This window comes from Sapajus apella, unplaced genomic scaffold (assembly GCF_009761245.1).
Source record: "Sapajus apella isolate SASKATOON/1434 unplaced genomic scaffold, GSC_monkey_1.0 scaffold6, whole genome shotgun sequence".
Classification (NCBI taxonomy): Eukaryota; Metazoa; Chordata; class Mammalia; order Primates; family Cebidae; genus Sapajus; species Sapajus apella.
In genome coordinates, this window is record NW_022436946.1 from 6,290,354 (window position 1) to 6,314,874 (window position 24,521).

The 24,521-nt window shown below is 38.9% G+C and overlaps 2 protein-coding genes across 19 annotated transcripts in view; one reads left to right on the forward strand and one right to left on the reverse strand.

Annotated features, from left to right (window-relative positions):
* The window catches only part of PLAGL1 (PLAG1 like zinc finger 1), a 68,580-nt gene extending 61,836 nt beyond the window's left edge, over nucleotides 1–6,744 (forward strand). For all 18 annotated transcript variants that reach the window (XM_032274545.1, XM_032274551.1, XM_032274547.1 and 15 more), the window contains one exon: nucleotides 4,385–6,744. In XM_032274545.1, the coding sequence (XP_032130436.1) occupies nucleotides 4,385–5,624 (1,240 nt within the window). In that variant the 3' untranslated portion in view covers nucleotides 5,625–6,744. The remainder of the gene's footprint in view (nucleotides 1–4,384) is intronic.
* Nucleotides 6,745–8,648: 1,904 nt separating this feature from the next.
* ZC2HC1B (zinc finger C2HC-type containing 1B) overlaps nucleotides 8,649–24,521 on the reverse strand; it is a 53,433-nt gene continuing 37,560 nt past the window's right edge. Inside the window, exons 6-7 of the mRNA XM_032274563.1 lie at nucleotides 9,261–9,345; nucleotides 8,649–8,854 (exon numbers count right to left, since the gene is read on the reverse strand). Coding sequence (XP_032130454.1) covers nucleotides 9,275–9,345 — 71 coding nt within the window. The 3' untranslated portion in view covers nucleotides 8,649–8,854; nucleotides 9,261–9,274. The remainder of the gene's footprint in view (nucleotides 8,855–9,260; nucleotides 9,346–24,521) is intronic.

Here is a 24,521-nt window from a genome sequence, read left to right on the forward strand (position 1 = left end):
CTGCCCCAGGGGATCTTTTCACTATCACAGGAAAGACTCCGCGGACACGCAGTGGCTGCGCTGCAGGGTGCTGGGACTGGTAATGAGCATGGTGTGTGTTGTGTCTGTGTCCACTCAGAGCCACACACACAGAGCGCCCACTCACACGTGCTGCGTTTGATACTGGTGAAGGGAAATGCACCATTTGCCTTTAATTTTATGAAATAAAAAAGTTTCAACTTTGTCCACATACAAATGCCTGGAGAGAGCCAGGTTTTAGCAAGTGAGACTTTCCATTTGAGTGGTACTACTACAGACCACATTATTAAATCTTGGAGTGACCCTGGAGGAAGGCACTTGAAGGACTTGAAAAGATACAAATTATGCTCCTGGCCCTTAAGAATACCACTGTGATACATAATGAAATATAATAAGTTGGTTTTAAAAATTAGCCTGTAAATGCTTAGATATTTTAAAATTCAAGTGTCCTCTGTACATGGCCTCCCTCCAGCTGTCACAAGTAGAAGTATTGAGTGCCTATCACGTGCATGATTTTGCTGCAGGGCTCCGTGTTTTGCATGAAGCTTCTTGCTTGTGTGTGGGGTAAGCATCCTTACCCAAACATGAGGGCACCCCTGGCTACACCTGCGCCACAGCGAGGACACTAAAACTGTGGATAAAGACCGAAACACATAGAAGGATAAATGTTTAGAAAAGCAGAATTAGTGGAGTAGAACTGTTGGGATTACAGTTGACCCTTGAACAACATGAGTTTGAGCTGCATAGGTCTGCTTATATATGAATTTTTTTCGACCAAATGCAGATTGAAAGTACAGTATTTGCAGGATGTGAAACCTGTGTATACTGAAAGCTGACTTTTTATACACACATGCTGGACATGTGTGTGAAAAGTATAGGGTGGGTCGCAGGACTTGAATACATGTTTATTTGGGTAGGACGGCAGTACAGTCAGTCCCCCGCATGTTCTGAGAAATACTTTACTATGGTAAACTGCACTGAAAAAGAAGTCTTAAGTCATGTTTAGAACATAGTTGTTCTGAGCAAGGAAAATGGCTTGTTCAGTTAAGGGCATAAAGAGAGGCAAAAAAGGGAAGCAGTCAGGGTACTTAAGAACCACCTTCCCTTCCCCAGCCCCCAACATTTCTTGCCTCTCTTGCCTGAAGCAGTGATATCATAAAGGAATGGAAGAGTGCGAGATGGCAGGATGCTTTTGGATTTGCTTTAAGAAAAATGATAATGAGGCACCATTCCATCCTGTTTGCTATCAATTGCAACATAAGCTCTATTTTATAAGCAGAGGTTGAAGGAGAAAATAACTGACTTGCATAACCAGAAAACAGAATGTGGGTCCCAGTACAGCAAATAATGAAACCAGTTAGATAGAGACAACAACAGGCAAGAAAAGATGATTTGGCAAGGTTGGAATTCCAAATGTGAAGAATCAACCCCTAAAGAATTCTGAGATCACTGACCGTGATCCAGACGATACCCAAAGACAGTGGCATTGGGTACGGACTCTAGGACATACTAGAGCTGTTTTCATGGGTTATGAGGTAAGACAAAAAATTTGAGGGAAAGAAACAAGTCATTGACGTAATTTCAGCTATAAGATGATAATGTTCTAGATCAGGATTGTTGCACAAGTAAGAAAGAGATAAATTAAAAGGGAAAGAAGTAGATGCCAGGCAAGGGAAAGAGTCAGGAAATTTCAGAAGCGTGGGGCGGGGGGAGCTAGTGAAGTTTGGAAGGCGGTGGTCTTGCTCAAATACTACTGGGGTGTCAGCCTGTGCCCACTTATAGGTAGTATGGGTCTAGGACAGGAAAGAGTGGGTAGGAAATAAACCAGGTGCAGAGTCGTTAACCTGCATTGATCTACCCACGCATGATCAATGAAATCAAATCAGATGAAAATCCTCTATAATGAAAGGAAAGAGAGGCACAAACTGACCCCTAGCTGTGGGGTCTCATTCAACAGTACTGGGCCAAAGAATAGGTTCAAATACCAAGTGTGTAAGCCAGCCCCCCTCATATTTATTTATTTAGAACAACATGGCTATTCACTCTCTAACGTGCTCTAAAACCCTTTCTCCAACCTGTGCATTTATTTAGATAGACCTAGAATGTGGAGACGTCTGCACAATCTGGTTTCTCAGATGCCCATTGTATTGGTTCCTGTCCCTGCCTTACGGCACCCACCATATTATCCTGTTATGTGCAAACAAGCCATGGTGTCTTGGAGGGAAGGGAAGGGATTCACACAGCAGACTTTTTTTTGAAGAGAGAGAGCAGGGAGGTATGAGGTTTTACTTTATTTTTAAGAAAATGCCAGTTTGATCCAGATCAGCTTTATGTTTTTGGAACTGGCTTCCAGCAGGCCTCTTAGTAGGGGCCTCCACCCAACAGCGGCTATTGTAGACCCCTCACCAATTCTGGCTCCACAAAAGGAGCAGGAATAAACAGTATAGGGCAGATGTTGGCTAAAAGGTATAATTAAGTATACTTTTGACTTAAACATACTGTCTTAAAGAGATCCTATCTCTTTTATGGAATGAGTTCTTAGAAATTCTTTAGTATCTAACGTAAAAGCTCACAGTGTAGGACTGCACTTAAATTGTCAGGACAAGCTTTAGCCTCTCATGACAAAATCCCTAAAGGAGCTAACTGCCCTGAAGGATATGAAGCTACAAGTTGTAATTAAGGATTCTGTTTTATAGGAGATACTAACATTAGTGCTTGGTGTTTTAGTTATTAAAATGAACCTTTTTAGAGCTTAAAGATGACAGACTCGGGGTTTCCTTACACCACTGAGTATTTTGTTTTTTGTTTTTTTTGTTTTTTGAGACAGAGTCTCACTCTGTCGCCCAGGCTGGAGTGCAGTGGCACAATCTCAGCTCACTGCAACCCTGCAACCTCCACCTCCCAGAGTGATTCTCTTGCCTCAGCCTCCCAAGTAGCTGGGACTACAGGCATGTGCTACCATGGCCGGCTAACTTTTTGTATTTTTAGTAGAGACGGGGTTTCACCGTGTTAGCCAGGATGGTCTCAATCTCCTGACCTTGTGATCTGCCTGCCTCGGCCTCCCAAAGTGCTGGGATTACAGGTGTGAGCCACTGTGGCCAGCCCCCACTGCGTTTTTAAAAGCCAACGTTGAGTTTAGATGTTAGCAGGTCAGTGGAACTATGAAAGAGATGGAATTGTGATGGCTTTCCATAACTAATTTCTGCTTTACAAATATAGAAGAGCTACTTTGAAATTCCAAATTCACTAAACAGACTACTTGTCCTTGAAGTCCTTGTTGAAGGAAAACTTACAACTCTTAGGAGTAGCAGCTTAGTCGTTAAAGAAAAAAGTCTGTTTGAATTTCATCAATTAAATTACCAGTGACCTTCAAGAAGTGAGTTGAAGGTGTCTTCGAGGGAAAATTTGAGGTAATGGAGACTGGTAGTAACATTGGAGATGAGAGCTGATAGGCAAGCATTGAATGAAGAAAATCAAGACAGTGGTGAGATCTCATGGTGGGCAGAGGCTGGGGCTGAGAGCACAGGCAGTGGGCTGAAGTTCGGGGTCCTATTAGACACTTTTCTTAAGGATGGGTTTTTAAAGAGGCTCTTAAGAGTTATATGTCCATGGCCTGAACTTTTTGTCACAATCAATAGAAACATCAGAACTAGAAACAATAACCCAAAACTGGGGCGTTACACAGTTCTGGGTAGCAGGCAAATTGAGTCACTTGAATTTCCAAAGCATATAAAAGACCCCTTTAACCCCTTTCTGAAAAAGATTTTTCATGGTCACATATTTTTAAATACTTGCATACTTTGTTTAGAAATCTGTATACATTAAGAAAACATGTTTTCTTAAAGAATATTCTGGCCAGGCACGGTGACTTGTGTCTGTAGTCCCAACACTTTGGGAGGCCAAGGCAGGAGGATCAATTGAGCCCAGGAGTTTGAGACCAGCATAGGCATATTGAGACATTGTCTCTACAAAAAAATTAAGGAATGGAAAAAAAAAAAAATTAGCCAGGCCTGGTGGTGTGTGACTGTTGCCCCAGCTACTTGAGAGGCGAAGGTGGGAAGATTGCTTGAGCTCAGGAGGTTGAAGTGGCAGTGAGCCATGATGCACCACTGCACTCCAGCGTGGGAAAGAGTCAGATCCTGTCTCCAAAAACGTTTTATAGGTGCAAAAGAAGCATTATGTCTTTAGTACGGCTTGCTTTTTTTAATCATGAAAGTTTATATATTTGGAAAATATAGAAAAGAATTTTGAAAATTATACCAAGACCCAGAGAAGACTATCAACACTTAGATATAATAGTGTTTCTACACCTTTCTTCATCCCTTAAAACAGCTCTCTATTGCGAAATTTCTCCTTCTGCTTCTAGGCACATGGCGACCCATTCTCCTCAGAAATCTCACCGGTGCGTTTACTGTGGGAAGACATTCAACCGGAAAGATCACCTGAAAAACCACCTCCAGACCCACGACCCCAACAAAATGGCCTATGGGTGTGATGAGTGCGGGAAGAAGTATCACACCCTGCTGGGCTATAAGAGGCACCTGGCCCTGCATGCGGCCAGCAGTGGCGACCTCACCTGTGGGGTCTGTGCCCTGGAGCTAGGGAGCACCGAGGTGCTGCTGGATCACCTCAAATCCCATGCAGAAGAGAAGCCCCCTAGTGGAACCAAGGAAAAGAAGCACCAATGCGACCACTGCGAAAGATGCTTCTACACCCGGAAGGATGTGCGACGCCACTTGGTGGTCCACACAGGATGCAAGGACTTCCTGTGCCAGTTCTGTGCCCAGAGATTTGGGCGCAAGGATCACCTCACCCGGCATACCAAGAAGACCCACTCACAGGAGCTGATGAAAGAGAGCCTGCAGAACGGAGACCTTCTGAGCACCTTCCATACCATCTCGCCTTCATTCCAACTGAAGGCTGCTGCCTTGTCTCCTTTCTCTTTAGGAGCTTCTGCCCAGAACGGGCTTGCAAGTAGCTTGCCACCTGAGGTCCATAGCCTCACCTTTGGGCCCCCAGAACAAGCTGCCCAGCCTATGCAGCCGCTGCCAGAGTCCCTGGCCTCCCTCCATCCCTCGGTAGCCCCTGGCTCTCCTCCACCTCCCCTTCCCAATCACAAGTATGCCACCACTTCTACCTCATATGCCCCACTTGCAAGCCTGCCCCTCAAGGCAGATACTAAAGGTTTTTGCAATATCAGTTTGTTTGAGGACTTGCCTCTGCAAGAGCCTCAGTCACCTCAAAAGCTCAACCCAGGTTTTGATCTGGCTAAGGGCAATGCTGGTAAAATAAGCCTGCCCAAGGAGCTGCCTGCAGATGCTGTGAACCTAACAATACCTGCCTCTCTGGACCTGTCCCCACTGTTGAGCTTCTGGCAGCTGCCCCCGCCTGCTACCCAAAATACCTTTGGGAATAGCACTCTCCCCCTGGGGCCTGGGGAATCTCTGCCCCACAGATTAAGTTGTCTGGGGCAGCAGCAGCAGGAACCCCAAATTGCTGTGGGCACTGTGAGCCTGGGTCAGCTCCCCCTGCCCCCCATCCCCCATGTGTTCTCAGCTGGCACTGGCTCTGCCATCCTGCCTCATTTCCATCATGCATTCAGATAACTGATTTCTAAAGTGTATTTTTCGTATTCTGGAAGTTGTTTTGAGAAGCGTTTTAAATGTCAGTTACAACACGAGAAAGATTTGGAAAACAGGACTGGGACTATGGCTTATTCAGTGATGACTGGCTTGAGATGAGAGAATTCTCAAACTGCATGTATTGTGCCAATCTGTCTTGAGTGTTCATGCTTTGTACCAAATTTAACGAATGCGTGTTCTGTAATCAAACTGCAAATATTGTCATAACCAACATCCAAAATGACGGCTGCTATATATAAGTGTTTGTCATATGGAATTTATTGTAAGCCATGCTCATCATAATGTTAACTAAATAACTTTGTGTGGCACTGCCTAGTAAGGGAACTATGGAAAGGTGTGGATTTCTCCAAATTGGGAGAATTTTAAAAATAAGAAAATAACCTTTATATGGCATATTATAACTAGGCTGTGTATTTCTTTTCAGGGATTTTTCTACCTTCAGGGTTGGATGTAGTTTAGTTACTATTACCATAGCCAACCTGTAGTTTTGCATATACAATTTCTTGTGGAGCAATAGAGTTCTCCATTTTACAGAAGCATTTTAAATGTAGTCTGAATATTTTTCACAAGATGCTGCAATGTAAGTTATCACTTCATTTATCTTAAAGACAAAACTGGTTGTCAGTTACATCTGACAGAAAAAAAAATCACTGTGTAACCAGGTTAAGTGGTAAAATAATCCAGGCGTCAGTCAAAGGCATTTTGCTGACTATAATATTGATTATATTTTTAACAGGAATTTAAGAAAATATTACTGGAATTAAATATATATATATATATATTAAGAATTTTCTTTGCTCTGTCTAGCTTAAACTACTACTCAAGCTGCCTAAGTTCTTAAGTATTGTTTTTAATCACCAATAAATAAGTGCTTTTGTAATTCATCAGTTTAAGTCATTATTAGCTTTTATTCAAAGAAGATTATGTTTTACAATGTAACTATAATCTCTTTAATTTGCTATCGTATTAATGAGTTTTAAAGATGTAACACTTAACCTTTTTTAAAGCTCCATTATCTTTTGTTTTTAGAGGCTTTTTCCATAAACATATATCTTGCATTTAATAAAGTTTTCAAATCGTGCAATTTGGCTTGACTAATTAATTTCTCATACAGCTCCACCTGTGTCAACATGAACTGCATACACTTAGATCAAGATAGAAAACACTTCCGGCTCCGAGCTGGCTCCCTCATGCCCCCTCCTGGTCATTACTACCCCCATGGAAACTACTGTTCTGACCTCTACTGAGCATCTATTAGGAACTTTACTTTTTTTGAGTAAAATAATAATTATGAGTTAAGATAGAAGTTTTTATATGCTTCAGTTAAATTCATAGCACTAAGATCTTATTTCTAAAAACTATTTTAAATCATTCTTTAATGCGACATCATTTATTTCGAATGTATAGATTAGAATATGTCTACCAGAGGAGTTTAGTCTAATTTGGGCTGTGATGATCCACTTTTACATGGTGTTTACCATTAATTTCTAGCCAAATTAGAAATTTACTTATTTCTTATTGGGATTTCCTTAAAGTATTGTGCCCCTTATATCTGACACACCTGTTTCTTTTTGTTTTACCCCAAAATAGGTTGAGGGTAGGTAAAGAAAGGAAAGACAAGCTTGTTTGTCTATCCAAGAAGCCCATTGGTCAAATGCGAGAAACCCTGACCCACCCACAGTCCTTAACAATGATGCTGATGACAGTGTAAGGGGCAAACAGCTACCCAGGGTTGGCACTGAGAAGGAAGCTTAATCTGTGAGACCCAGCTGCCAGACAGACTTGAGTCTTTAAACTACAGTGGAACCTGTGGGGAGGAAATGAGACAAAGTGATACATAAATTATTCCATTAGAAGGAGTCCACTGCTCTGGGATGTTTAAGTCGGTTCCCATATCCCCTCTCTTTGTTCTCAGATGGAAAGCAATCTCCTAGGGCACAAGGGGAAAGACGAGTAGCTCATCTCAACTAAAACCTCCCAAGATCCATTTCTAGAAGCTTCCACAGATACTTTTACATGGCTTACTACTGTCACCTGTCAGTTCCACAACACATACTTGATTTTCCTGAACACAGAACATAGCATTTGGAGTTTAGTCCCCAAATTACAGACCATAAGAATTTCAGATATTCTACTTAAATTTGGACAGAAATAAATGGTTTAATTGTCCTAATTAAAATTTTATGAGGTTAAGAAAAAGTTCTTGAATTTAAAAGTACAAGTATAACTAACTCTACAAAAAGAGGTCTATTGACCCTTAAGATTGCAAAGAGGCTGGGCACAGTGGCTCATGCCGGTAATCCCAGCACCTTGGGAGGCCAAGGTAAGCAGATGGCTTGAGCTCAAGAGTTCAAGTTCTTGAGCTCAAGACTAGCCTGGCCAACAATGAAACCCCATGTCTACAAAAAATATTTAAAAATTAGCCGGTTGTGATGGTGCAAGCCTGTGTGTTCCCAGCTACCTGGGAGGCTGAGGTGGGAGGTATTGCTTGAGCCGAGATCGCTCCACTTGACTCCAACTTGGGTGACAGAGTGAGATCCTGTCTCCAAAAAAAAAAAAAAAAAAGACTGCAAAGAGAAGGGAGAGTCACCTCCCAACAGAGCAGAGCTCTGTATAATTCAATGCTAAAGAAATGAACAGATGGCTTCTGCTTTAGCCATGATAAATAAATGGCTTGAGGCCACTGAGAACATTCTTTCCACAGGATGGAAGATTTCTCATCCAGTGTTTCCCCCTAAACATGGTCTGTGACTGGTATATGTAAGACAATTCTACACAGTATATACATAAACATTTAAGCATCATAACTACAATACTAGATGCCAATATATGCAAAATGAAGCTAGTTAAAAAAAGATTTTCCTAGTAAATAATGTTAGTACTCCAATTACTAGTCTACTAAAAAGGTTCTAATGTCAAAGCAACATTGTCTTTAAAAACCCATCAAATGTCCAATTAAAAAAACTTCAAGTGAATTTGAATAATGCATTATACGATCGATGTGTTTAGTGGTTTTGTTTTGAATATTTCAAAGGGAGTAAATAAAAATTTGAAGCTAGTTTTACTTGTTCTAAGTGATGCTTCAAGAAGAATCAAGGGTGTATAAACAGACATCACATCTACATTCCTTCCCCTTAGGTGGCATTCCTGGGTATGCAGCCATCCAGGCTGATGGGTTTCAGGGAGCAGCCCGTCTGAAAGCAGAAAGAAGAGGCGTTTATTTTAGAAAGTCATTGTTCCCACACTGAGAATGCTAAGTAACAACATAGCGTTCTTTAGACTTTTAATTGTTTTGCAAATAATTCACACTCTCAGGGGACTGTGTTTTTGAGAGTAAGGTGCTTAGAAAAAGGGACAAGGCAGTAACCTGCCAGGTCAAAAGTGAGGGATCATTCCCTTTCCTATTAAGTCGTGAATCAAAAACTGAATATCCTCTTCAAACTGTATGTTTAACAGAAGAGTCAGTTTCAAGAGCATACATTTTGTTAACTCAGAGTTTGCCCAAATGTTTCTTCAGTCTGCCTGCTATGCATCCATTCTCTTAAAAGTCATTAACTGGTCAGCAACATCTGGATTAAAGGTGATATATTTTTTTCTTACCTGGCTTCTAGGAGTTAATCTTTTTTAGAAGATTTACTTAATCCTTGTCTGAGTTTTGCTCCAGAAGCAGGGTCCATAGCTAATCCTTTGCAAACATAAACAGATTTGTTATTATGTCAAAGCAGAACATTACCAAGAAAAAAAGACATGATTGTGAAATCCCCACATGGGTTCAAAAGTTTCGATTTTTTTTCTTTTTGGTGGGCGGTAGGGGAGTGTGATGGGAGGACAGTGAGGGTGGGGAAGCTATAGACAAATACCCACTCTCTGGCCTGAACCAAAGAAAAACAGGGGTTGCCTCAGGTGCTTTCTCTCCTCTGCCCCTACCCTCTGTTTGCTCAAGGACTTTGGACTGCACCTCAGGTGACCCACCCTTTATACACCAGGACTCTCGACATCCCCTCTGCTACTGCCCCAGCTTTCAAAATGGACCCTGATATTTTGTATCTTCAAATTCTTTGCTAGTTCTCATACGAGAAGATTTTGCTAAGCCTTATGGAAGCTTAAGCTGCCTTCCCTGCTTGGGGTTATTTACATCATAAATGGATTCATTCCACAAACAGTATTCTTCCCTTGAGCCCAGCGGCACTGTCACGTATGGAGAGACACAAGTTTATGTGTGGCACACCATAGCTTGGTTTAGTTTTGCCACATTGTAGGGGAAAGGATTCTCAGAGGTTCTTTTTTTGTTAAAAAATAAAAAAGGAATATGTTTCCTCTGTCCTTTCTACTCAATGTTTTATGAAGGAGCAATAACAAGGAAATTGTGAATTAAGCTTTCAAAGGACATAGGAATAGAAAGAGCTTTCAGCGTAAGTTTTACTGAAACATAAACAGATTTTACTTCTGCCAAAGAATCCACAACTGACACTTTCATGCACGGTAGATTTGCTACACAACTAAATTAGGTAAAGAATGGAATGCTGGTGCAGGTAAGATGTTTAACTTGATACAAACCCACGGGCTCTGTAAGTAAAGTAGAGCTCTTACCAGCAAAGCTGTACAAATGCAGTCCACTGCTAAATATACAAAGCAATGCAGGTCTAAATCCCAGAACTACGTGCTCATAGTAACATTAGTCTCTGTACAAAGATCTGGGAGAAGCAGCTTCTTGGCAGTACCTTCCAGTACATTCATCAGTCATACAAACAAAAGCCTCCAGAAAACAGCCACCGGTATATATTTGCTGACTAGGCTATACATTCATTCCCCAACTGAACATTAGAATCTTTTAGGAATGTAAGAAGAGCCACATCTTTTTCTAAAACCATTCCAAATATGTATCAACAGCCTTAATATTTATATTTTTGGACCCATTTATTCCAAAGCATATAGAGCTTTGGCAAAAAGCTCTGCCCCTCCTATTAAGTTGCTCGTCTATGTTGCTTAACCTCTCTGTGCTTTCCTCATCTGTAAAATAGAGATATAAAGAGCAGACCTCCTCATGCTATTGCGAGAATTAAATGAGTTCACATGCAAAGGGTGTGGAAGAGTGTTCAATGTAAGTCGGAGCTACTGTCCATGAACAAGACTTATTCAATATAGCAAACAATTAGAGGCACTCTACTTGCTCACCATCAGGAAATCAACTAAATGATTTATGTTGTATTCCTGTGATATGATACTATGTTTCCAAAGAAACTCTTCTGCCATAGGAAAATATTCAAAGTGGGATAGGTGAAAAAAAAAAAATCAGGATGTGTAACTGTAGAGACCATGATTCTAGGTTTGACAAAAGAAAAACAGAGAAGGAAGAGTATTAAAAGAAAAAAAAAATCAATAGTGGTTACGTTAAGGTGGTGGAATTATGATCTTTAAAAATTCTTTTCCCTCCATTTTCCAGCATCTTCTACAATAAGCATGAATTTCTTATATTGTTTTCAAAATGCTATTTCTCAAAAGAAATTTTAGGCAGGCTAAAGTGGCTAGAAACAAAAAGTCCCCGCCAGGCGCGGTGGCTCTTGCTTGTAATCCCAGGCATAGGTGGGTGGATCACCTGAGGTCAGGAGTTCGAGACCAGCCTGGTCAACATGGTGAAACCCCATCTCTTCTGAAAACACAAAAATTAGCCAGGTGGTGGTGGTCGCCTATAATTCTAGCTACTCAGGAGGCTGAGGCAGGAGAATTACTTGAACCCAGGAGACAGAGGCTGCAGTGAGCTGAGATTATCCCATTGCACTCCAGCCTGGGCAATAGACCAAGGCTCCAAAAAAAGAAAACAAACAAACAAAAAAAAGTCCTAGGCCATCATAACTGCATAGTGCATACAATTAATTGCCTGACTTATACAGACACAAGTACCAGAGAATGTGGTACCAGTGTCAGTGTAAATGACATGACATCTGAGTGCCTCACCTCATGTTTACAACCCTACTTGCTCTAGTGCCAGCCCTCTAATCAAACTTTGTCCCTATTTACTCCCCAACCCCTTCTTACGCTTTTGCCAAATGGATCACTTGTTTTCAGAGTATGTCCTCTGCATTCTCATTTTCATATCCTTGTTCATTCCATCTTCACCTTTTCTCTGCTAGTCAAAATCTAGCTGATTCTGAAAGCTCATTCCAAATGCCTCCACCTCCATGAAGCATCCTGTCTCTCAGAATGTTACCTCCTCTGTAAAGACTTCTGGGCAAAGCTGATCTTGTTCTTGTGTTCTCTGAGGACTGTTTATATCTCACAGTTAGATATTAGATATAATTATTGGCTGTCCCTTGCCCTAGACGTATAAGGATCCATAAGCATAAAAAACAACCATGCGCAATACTTATGTGCTCAATGAATAAAGTCTTGTACGCACTCACGGCAATTGCTTAATTGGCATAATAACTTCATTTAATACCAGTTGTTCTTTTGTATTAGAAGTTTTCCTGTGCATGCTATATCTTCTCATAAGACTCTGGGATCAATAAGGCTGGTGACTTGTACACACATGTATCTCCTCTGGCATGAATTTTCAAAGGGTTATATGTGGGAGGTACTAAATGCTTATTTTACTCAAGAGAGTTGAAGAATGAAAGCCAGAATTTTAGGAGGCTAACTGCCATCTAGGTGAAAGACAACAACTGGATTTATAATATATGATATAATATATGATACCATAAATAGACACTATTTAATACAAGGGTGGCAGCTCACACGTGTAATGCCATCACTTTGGGAGGCCAAGGCAGGAGGATTGCTTGAGCCTAGGCGTTTAAGACCAGTTTGGGAAACATAGTGACACCTCACTTCTACAAATGAAAAAATGATCTGTTTATGGTGGTGCATGCCTGAGGTCTCATATACTCAGGAGGCTGAGGTGAGAGGATCACTTGCACCTGGGAAGTCAGGGCTATAGTGACCTATGATCGAGCCACTGCACTCCAGCCTAGGCAACAGAGTCAGACCCTGTTTCAGAAAAAAAAAAAAAAAAAGTGACACCAAGTGACCTAAACTACTAATTGTCAATCTGAGTATATTACTAGCAATAGCAAAAAAAACCCCAATAACAACAATTTTTAAAGACCTTTATTTTTATGGGAATAGCACTGTATAATGAAAAGAAAAAAAAAAGACCCTCATGAGCTGCCCTGCCCCCTGTCACAGAAACCCATGCAAACCCTCATTCGGCCTGAAGACAGGCCCACCCACCCTGCTGGCACCAACAGACATTGACTTGGGGGATGGAGACTGAGCAGCCCTGACCACCACAGTCTGTGCTTGTGCCCACCATTGGGAGGCTGATGACAGGCTTGATCCATCTGGAATCATGCCCACCAACGCATCTGTGCATTTTTGGGGCCTGGGGATCAACTCACCCTACCTGTGATCAGCTTCTACCCACTCGTACTAGGTTCCTGAGGAAAAGTCTGCTCAGCCTATTGGCACCTGCATACCTCATCCATGAACTTGGAGACTGACCCTCCCTGCCCAGCACTACTAGCATCTGCAGCATACACATACTCCTCCTGGGAGACGAAGGATGGGTCTGCCCAGCTTACTACTGCCACAACTAGTGCCCTATGGATGATGCTTAGGAGCCAGAGGGTTGGTCTACCATCATTAATGCTATTGCCAACCCCATGAATGCCACTCAGGAATCTGAGGACCCACCCATCATGGCCACTGCTAGCACCTGAGCAAGCCATTTGGAGGTCCAAAGATTGGTCTGCCTGGAACTGCTAATACCAGTGCTCATGTATGCCACCTGGGGGCCCAAGGACAGGCAGGCTCAGACTACTGCTGCCACCACTGAGGCCTGAAAACTAGCCCACCTGGTGTCCCCATCCCCAGTAAAGCCTCATCACAGCCTCCAATAACAACTGCAGTTTAAGTCACTAAGAAATTCACAGACACCACTGATATTTAGTACAGGCAAGAAATCATATGGAGAGACAATTACTGCATGCTCCCAAAATCAAAGCTAAAGTGCCCTATGCAACTAACACTATAGATACATATGCAGGAAGAAGTCTTTCCCTATGAAAGTCAATTCAAAAATTAGAAGAAGTGACTATTACACCAGATGTATAGATAGTGGCATAAGAACACAAGAAACATAAAAATGCAAGAAAATGTGACACCTCCAAAGGAACACAATTCTCCAACAACAGAGTCCAACAAAAAAAAATATGAAATGCCAGAAAAGGAATTCAAAATCATCATAATAATAAAGCTTATTGAAAGAGAGGGAGGATGGCAGATAAGAGACAGGGCTGATGTTCAGCTCCCATTTGGAAGGACAGAACAATGTTTGGAGACTCACTCTGTGGACTTTGGCTTCATGAACCATTGCAGGAGCATACCAAGAAAAAGAAAAAAAAATCACAGATTCTTTGAAAGAATTGGCAGGCTGTTGCAAATTCTGTGAGACAGGTGAAAAATCTTTAAGTTCCCAAAGTGTGAGCAGGGAACACCTGCCTCCAAACACACATCCCCACTGAGGAACCTGAAAATCCAGATTATGGGAGAAGAATTTAGCCTTACCTAGAGCTGAAATGTATTTAGTGTAAAATGTAAAAGTGGAAACAACAGTAGGATGAGCCTTGGCACTCCCATTCTCCAGCTCAAGCCCAGGGAAGCCATTTCTTACTCTATCTCACAGGGGCCCTCAGGGAAGGCAACCGGCAGAACTTGAGAGGGGTCACAGGAGAAAGAAGCTTCCAAATGAACTTTTTAATAATTTTGACTGGGTGCAAACCCTCTTGAGAAGAATCTGGGGACAAATGGGAACTGTTGCGGAAAAGACAGTAGAGACATGACTGGTGGTGTGGCACATTGGCAAAGGTGTGACCTGAAAGGAGTGATTGCTTCCTCAGTGGACATACTTACAGCCTGGGACTAGGTCTAAGTCCCAGGCTACAAGCTGCATAGAGATAAACTCAGCACTGTTAGCGAGGCATGGTGGGAGTGAGACTGGCCTTGCCAACTGTGTAGGAGCTGGGTGAGGCCTGTTGCTACCAGCTTTCCCCAACTTCCCTGGTGACAGAGGCAGCCATAATTCTTTCTGGAACATAACTCCATTGGCCCAAGAACCACCCTCTGATTCCCCACAGTGGTCACAAGAAGCCCCACCCAAGGAGAGTCTGAGCTCAAACCCACCTAACCCTGCTCACACCTGATGGTATTTCTCTACTGGCCTGGTAGTGGATCACAAAATACCTAAACTTTTGGGAGCTTTATGATCCCATCCATAACTTGAGAAACTTGAATACTTATCCTGGCCAAATTAGAACAAGCTTATATCCCCTTTCTACTATTGCAGCTGGCACTCTCTCAAAAGCACCACCTCCTGGCTCAAGGTCAAGCAACTCAGAACATTATAGCAACTCATGACAGAACAACCCTGCTCTAACAAAGGAGAAAACAGCTAATTCCACTGCCTGCAACATTCTGGCTAGCCAGTGGTCCCGAGTCTGTCCACATGACAACTTTACCGCTAGCATAACCAGCATTTGAGAAAGGCAACACAGTAAACATATCTACAACCAAGGACTCTCACAGAGTCTACCTCACTCCCTTTCCACCTCCATCAGAAAAGATGCTGGTATCCACGGCTGGAAGACCTGAAGACAAATTGCATCATAGGACTCTTTGCAGACATTCCCCAGAACCAGCCAAGATCCTGGCAGCCTTGCTGGGTGGCTAGGCCTAGAAGAGCAATAAAAATCACTGTAATCTGGATCACAGAAAGCTCCATCCTTAGGGAAAGGGGGAGTGCACCACATCAAGGGGTCACCCTGCAGGACAAAAGAATCTGAACAGCAGCCTTGAGTTGCAGATTTTTCCACTGAAATAGTCTATCCAAATAAAAATAAATCAGAAAAGTAATTGTGGTAATATGACAAAACAAGGTTCTACAACAACCCCAAAAGACCACACTAGCTTCCCAGCAATGGATCCAAACCAAGAAGAAATACCTGAACTGCCAGATAAAGAATTCAGAAGGAGACACCAGAGAAAGATAAAAGCCAACTTAAATAAATTTCAAAAACAATACAGAACATAGAGAAAAAGTACTCCAGAGGAAAAGATATCATAAAGAAAAACAATCACACTTTCTGGAATTGAAAGACACACTTAGAGAAATACAAGATGCACTGGAAAGATTCAATGATAGAATCAAACAACTAGAAGAAAGAACTTTAGAGCCTGAAGAAAAGGCTTTTGAATAATTAACTCAATGAGACAAAGAGAAAGAAAAAACATTTCTTTTAAATGATCAAAGCCCCTAAGAAATTAGAGATTATGTTAAACAGTCAAACCTAGAATAATTGGTATTCCTGAGGAAGTAGAGAAATCTACAAGTTTGGAAGACATATTTGTGGGGATAATTGAGGAAAACTTCCCTGGCCTCACTAGAGATCTAGACATCAAAATACAAGAAGTTCAAAAAACACCTGGGAAATTCATTGCAAAAAGATCATAACCTAGGTAGACTTGAGGTTATCTAAAGTCAAGACAAAGGAGAGAATCTTAAGAGCTCTGAGGCAAAAGCATCAGGTAACCTATAAGAGAAACTCTATCAGATTAACAAAAGATTTCTCAGCAGAAACCCTATAAATCAGATGGGATTGGGGTACTATCTTTTGCCTTCTCAAACAAAATAATTGCCTGCAAAACTAAGCATCATAAATGAAGGAGAGATAAAGTCTTTTTCAGACAAGCAAATGTTTAGAAGTCACCACCACGAAGCCAGCACTACAAGAACTGCTAAAAGGAGTTCTAAATCTTAAAACCTTGAAATATGCCAAAATATAAGCTCTTTAAAGCATAAATATCACAGGACCTGTGAAACAATAACAAAATGAAAAACAAACAACAAAAAAAGAACCCACAAGGTAGTCAGGCAACAAATAGCATAACGAATAAAACAGTACCTCACATCTCAATAATAATGCTGAAAGTAAATGGCCTAAATGCTTCACTTAAAAGGTAAAGAATGGCAAAATGGACAAAAATCCACAAACCAGTATCTGTAGTCTTCAAGAGACTCAGCTAACACATAAGGACTCACATAAACTTAAAGTAAAGGAGTAGAAAAAGATATTCCATGCAAATGGAAACCAAAAGTGAGCAGGAATAGCTATTTTCATATCAAACAAAACAGCCACAACAGTTAAGAGAGACAAAGGAGACATTATTATATAATTATACAAGGATCATTCCAACAGGAAAGTATTACAATCCTAAGAAAAGAGATGCAATACACTAATAGTGGGGACTTCAGCACTCTACTGACAGCACCAAACAGATCATGAAGACAGAAAAGTCAACAAAGAAGCACTGGACTTAGTCACTTTAGACCAAATGGACCTTACAGATATTTACTGAATATTCTACCCCATAACTGCAGAATATACATTCTTCTTATCAGTGTATGAAACATTCTCCAAGATAGACAATACACTACATAACAAAACAAGGCCTCAGTACATTTTAGAAATTAAAATCATATTAAGTATATTCTCAGACCACAGTGGAATAAAACTAGAAAGTAATTCCAAAAGAAACTCTCAAAACTATACAAATAAATGAAAGTTAACCTGCTCCTGAATGATTTTTGGGTCAATGACAAAAATTAAGATAAAAATTTACATATTTGAAACAAAAGGAAATGGAGACACAACATAGCAAAAACATTGGCATACAGCAAAAGCAGTGTTAACATTAAACACCTACATTAAAAAAAGAGGCTGGGCACAGTAGCTGACACCTATAATCCCAGCACTTTGGGAGGCTAAGCTGGGTGGATCACCTGAGGTCAGGAACTTGAGACCAGCCTGGCCAATGTGGTGAAACCCTGTCTTTGCTAAAAATACAAAAATTAGCTGGGCATGATGGCAGGTGCCTGTAATCCCAGCTACTCAGGAGGCTGAGGCAGGAGAATTGCTTGAACCCAGGAGGCAGACCAGGAGGCAAAGGTTGCAGTGAGCTAAGATTGCACCACTGCATTCCAGCCTGGGTGAGAGGGCAAGACTCCACCTCAAAAAATAAAATAAAATAAAATAAAATAAATAAAATAAAAAAATCCTGAATTAACAACATAATGTTACATGTCAAGAAACAAAAGCAACACCAAACCCAAAGCTAGCAGAAACAAAGAAATAACAAAGCTCAGAGCAGAACTAAATGAACTTGAGACCAAAAACCCAATAAAAAAGTTGAACAGAATGAAAAGTTGTTCATTTGAAGAAATAAACAAGATTGATAGACCATTAGGTCAACTAACCTAGGAAGGAAGAAAGAAGATTCAAATAAGCACAATCAGAGATGAAGAAGGAGACATTACAACTGATACTACAGAAATGCAAAAGATCATCAGAGACTACTCTGAATATTTATATGCTAACAAACTGAAATATCTAGAGGAAGTGGATACATTTGTGGAATCTATACAGCCTCCCAAGATTGAACCAGGAAGAAACAGAAATCCTGAGCAGAACAATAACAAGTAGTGAGATTTAATTAGTAATCTTTAAAAATCTCCCCCAAATAATAATAACAACAACAACAACAACAAAAGAGCCCAGGATCAGACAGATTCACAGCAAAATTTTATGAGACATAAAAGAAGTGCTACCAATTCAACTGAAACTGTTCCAAAACACTGAAGAAGAGGGAATCTTCGCTAACTAATTCTACAAAGTATCACTTTGCTACCAACATCAGTAGAGAACACAACAAAAAAAGAAAATTACAGACTAATATCCTTGATGAACATAGGTGCAAAAATCCTTAACAAAATACAAGCAAACAAAATCAAACAGCACATCAAAAAAATAATACAATATAATTAAGTGGGTTTTATTTCAGGGATGCAAGGATGGTCAACATATGCATATCAATATATGTAATTTATCACATCAAGTGAATGAAAAACAAACAGCATATTATCATCTCAATAGATGCAGAAAAAGCATTTGATAAAATGCTATCATGATAATCATCCTATCATGATAATAACCCTCAACAAACAAGGCATAGAAGAAACATACCTCAAAATAATAAAAGCCATATACAACAAACCCACAGCCAATAACACACTGAATGGGAAAAAGTTGAAAGCATTTCCCCTAAGAACTAGAACAAGACAAGGATGTCCATGTTCACCACTGCTATTCAGCACAGTTCTGGACATCCAGCCAGAGCAATCAGACAAGAGAAAAAATAAAAGCCATCAAAATGGGAAAAGAGGAAGTCAGATTATCTGTTTGCTGATGAAATGAACTTATATCCAGAAAACCCTAAAGACTTCTTCCCAAAAGACTCCTAGATTTGATAAATAAATTCAGTAAAGTTCCAGGATACAAAATCAACAAAAATCAGTAGCATTTCTACACACCAATAATAATCACACTAAGAACCAAATCAAAAGTCAATCCTATTTACAGTAGTTAAAAAGGAAAAGTCCTAGGAATATATTTAACCAAGAAGTGATAAATGTCTACAAAGAAAACTATAAAATACTGATGAAAGAGAGTTAAGAGGACACAAACAAATGGAAAAACATTCCGTTCTCATAGATTAGACGAAATCAATGTTGTTAAAAAGGCCATATTGCCCAAAGCAATCTATAGACTTAATACAATTCCTATTAAAATAATAATGACATTTTTCACAGAACTAGAAAAAAAATCCTAAAATTAATATGGAACTGAAAAGAACCTGAATAACTAAAGCAGTTCTAAGCAAAAAGAACAAAGCTGCAGGCATCACATTACCTAACTTCAAATTATACTACAAGTCTATAGTAATCAAACAGCATGATCTATTTGTCTATGTTTTTACTAGTACCATGATGTGCATGGTACTGGTATAAACATAGACAAATAGATCATGGTGTCTGATGCACATCATGGTACTGGTATAAACATAGACAAATAGATCAACAGAACAGAGTAGAGACCCCAGAAATAAAGCTACATACCTATAGGGAACTGATATTTGACAAAGTTGACAAAAACATACATCAGAGAAAGGACACCCTACTCAATAAAGGATGCTAGGAAAATTGAATAGCTACATGCAAAAGAATGAAACTGGATTTATCTGTCACCATACACAAAAATTAAGATGAGTTAAACACTGAAGTATATAATGTGAAACTAAAAATTCTAGAAGAAAACCTGGGAAAGTTCTTCTGGACATTGGCCTAGGCAAAGAATTTAAGACTAAGATTTCAAAGCAAATGCACCAATAACAAATATAGACAAACGGGACTTAATTAAACAAATGCTTCTGTAGAGCAAAAGAAATAATCAACACAATGAACAGACAACCTATAGAATGAGGGAAAATATTTGCAAACTATGCATCTGACAAGGGACTAATATCTAGAATCTACAAGGAATTCAAACAAGGTAACAACAACAACAAAAAAAAAACAGTAGAAAGTGGGCAAAGAACATAGACATTTTTCAAAGTAAACATACAAATGCCCAACAAGCATATGAAAAAATATTCAGCATCACTAATCATCAGAGTAATGCAAATTTAAACCATAATGAGATATCATCTTATGCCAGTCAGAATGGCTACTAATAAAAAGGCAAAAAATAACAGATGTTGGCAAAGATGCAGAGAAAAGGGAACACTACCCAAAGGCATCTACCCAAAGGAAAAAAACCATTTTATCAAAAATATACATTCACTCACATTTATTACAGTACTAGCCACAATAGATAATCAACCTAAGTAACCATCAATGGATGACTGGATAAAGAAAATGTGATACACACACACACACACACACACACACGTGTATGTATATGTATATATATACATATATGTGTATGTATATGTATATATATACACATATATATGTGTGTATGTATATGTGTATATATATACATATATATATGTGCATGTATATGTATATATGCCATGGAACACTATGTACCCATGAAAAAAATAAAATAATGTCTTTTACAGTTACATGAATGAATTTGGAAGCCATTATCTTAAGTAAAATAACTGAGAACAGAAAGCAAAATCAGCATGTTCTCACGTGTAAGTGAAAGATAAATAGTACGCACACATGGACATACAGATTGGAATAACAAACATTGGAGACTTGGAAAAGTGGGAGGGTGGGAGATGAGTGAGAGATGAAAAATTACATAATGGGTACAATAAACACTATTCTGTGATGGTTACACCGAAAGCCCAGGCTCCAACACTAGGGAATATATCCATGTAACAAAGCTGTATTTGTACTCCTTAAATCTATTTTACATGAATAAACAAGGTCACTATATAAGGATAAAGGGATCAATTCAGCAAGAAGATACAACAATTCTAAATATACGTTGAACTTAACACCAGAGCATCCAGTTATATACAGCAAATATTATTAGCTTTAAAGGGAGGGATAGACTCCAATACAATAATAGTTCAAGACTTCAACACCCTACTCTCCATATTAGACAGATCATCAAGACAGAAAATCATCAGAGAAACATTATATTTAAACCACACTTCAGATCAATGTACCTAAAAGATATGCATGGAATATTTTATCCAGTAGAGACAGAATATACATTCTTCTTATCAACACATGGAACATTCTCCAGTATAAACCATGCTAGGGCAAAAAGCAAGTCTAAATTTTTTTTTAAAAAATCAAAATCATATCGAGTACCTTCTCAGATCACTATGGGAAAAAACTAGAATTCAGTAACAACAGGAACTTTGGAAACTACAAATATATGGAAACTAAATAACATGCTTAACAGCCATTAGGTCAGTGAAGAAGAAAGAAGGAAATAAATTATTGAAACAAATAATAATGGAAATACAACATGTCAAAACCCATGGGATGTAGCAAAAGAAATACTAAGAGGGAATTTCATAGCAAGACATGCCTATATTAAGAAGTAGAAAGATTTCAAATAACCAAGCTAATGATGCCTCTCAATAACTAGAAAAGGAAGAACAAACCAAATCTAAAATTAGCAAAGGAAAGAAACAACAAAGATCAGAGTAGAACTAAATGTAACAGAGACTAAAACAATTACAAAGGCCAATGAAATGAAGTTAGTTTTTTGTAAAGATAAACAAAATTGATAAATTGCTAGCTAGACCAAAAAAATAAAAGAGACAATGTGAATTAGCAAAATCACAAACAAACAGGGAGATATTACAACTGATACTACAGACATACAAGAAATCACCAGAGACTTATAAAGAACTATATGCTAACAAATTGGAAAGGCGAGAGGAAATAGATAAATTCCTGGACACATACATCTACTAACAATGAATCAAGAAGAAAAAGAAAACCTGAACAGCCCAATAACAAGCCATGAGATTGAATCAGTAATAAAAAGTCTCCCAACAAAGAAAAACTCAGCACTGGATGGCTTTACTTCCAAATGCTATCATACTTGTAAAGAAAAACTAACACCTATTCTTCTGAAACTATTTCAGAAAATTCCAAGAAGGAAATTCTTCCTAATTCATTCTGTGATGCTAGTATTACCCTGATACCAAAATCAGACAAGAACACAATGGAAATAGAAAACTGCAGGCCAATACCCCTGATAAACACAGACACAAAAAAAGCTTCAATAAAATAGTAGCAAAGTGAATCCAACGGCACCATAAAAGGATAATACATCAGATGAAAGGATGGTTCAACACATGCAAGTCAATGAATGTGATACCTCACATTACCAGAATGAGGGAAAAAAACAACATAATCATCTCAATAGACAGACAAAAGGCATTTTATAAAACTCAACTTCCCTTCATGTTAAAAACTCTCAAGAAATTAGGCATAGCAGAAACGTACCTCAAAATAATAAAGGTCATATCTGACAAACGCACAGGTAACATAATACTGAATAGGGGAAAGCTGAAAGAACTGCAACAAGACAGTGGAAACCCACTTCTGCCACTTGATTTTTATTATTTATTTAGAGATAGGGTCAAAACTTTTATTCAACATAGTACTGAAAGTCCTCACCAGAGCAATCAGGCAAGAGAAAGAAATGAAAGTCATCTAAATTGGAATAGAGAAAGTCAAACTGTCCCTCTTTGCAGATCACATGGATGTGTGTGTGTGTGTGTATTATATATACATGGATATATATGAAATACATATATACCTATAAGTGTGTGTGTGTGTGTGTGTATATATATACAATCTAAAGACTCCACTAAAAACACTCTTAGAACTAATATATGAATTTAGTAAAATTGCAGGATACAAAATCAGCAGCATTGCTATACACCAATAATAAATTGGCTAAAATAGAAAACAATCTCATTTACGATATTTACAAAAAATAAAATACTTAGGAATAAATTCAACCAAGAAAGTGAAAGACCTTTATGAGGCACCACTTCAAAAAACTGATGAAAGAATGTGAAGAAGACACAAATAAACAGAAAGATAACCCATGCTCATGACTCAGAAGAATTGATATTGTTAAAATGACCATACTACCCAAAGCAATCTGCAGATTCAATGCAATCCCTATCAAAACACCAATGACATTCTTCATATAAATTTTAAAAATCTTAAAATTTGTATAGAACCATAAAAGAGCCCAAATAGCTATAGTGTTCCTGAGTAAAAAAAAAAAAAAAAAAAAAAAGCAAGAGGCATCACATACCTGATTTCAAAATATACTAAAAAGCTATAGTAACTAAAACAGCAAGGTATTGGTATAAAAACAGACCCATAAACCAATGAAACAGAATAGAGACTCCAGGAATCAATGCATGTATTTACAGCTAACTGATTTTCAACAAAACCATTAAGAACATAAATTGGGGAAAGGCATCTTCTTCAATAATGGTACAGGAAAAACTAGATATCAAAGTGCAGAAAAAATGAAACTAGATCCCTATGTCTCACAATATACAAAAATCAACTCAAAATTGATTAAAGACTTAAATGTAAGACTTAAAATCTACTAGAAACTACTAGAAGAAAATAGACATTGGTCCAGGGAAAAAAATTTATGGCTGAGACTTCAAAAGCATAGGCAACAAAAATAAAAATAGAAAAATGGAACTATATAAACAAAACAGCTTCTGTGTAGCAAAGGAAACAAATCAACAGAGTGAGAAGGATAACATGCTGAATGGGAGAAAATATTTGCAAACTATTCATCTGCCAAGGAACTAATATTCAGAAAAAACAAGGAACTCAAACAATTTTTTTGTGTGTTTTTTGTCCAACACGTACACCTGAGGAACTCAACTTAACAGCCAAAAGCTAATAACACTGTGAAAAAGTGGGCAAAGGATCTGAGTAGGCATTTCTCAAAAGAAGACATATCTCTCTCCTCCCAGTTACAGGGGGAGAAAAGGACATAAAAATGGACAACAAGTATATGGAAAAAATGTTCAACATAATGAATTATCGGGAAAAGCAAATCCAAGCCACAATGAGACAACATCTTACCCTTGTTAGAATGGCTCTTATCAAAAAGACAAAAAATAAAAGAGCTGATAAGGATACAGAGAAAAGGAAATTCTCATACACTACTGTTGGAAAGTAAATTAGTACAGCCATTACAGAAGATAGTATGAAGTTTCCTCAACAAACTAAAAATACAACTAACATAAAATCCAGTAATCCCACTACTGGGTATTTATTCAAAAGAAAGGAAATCAGCATATCAAAGGGATACCCATACCTCCTTGTTTACTGCAGCACTACTTACAATAGCAAGATATCAAATCAATCTAAATGTCCATCAATGGATGAATGATTAAAAAATGTGAATAAAATTTGAAAAAAAAAATGTGGTATATATATACTCAGTG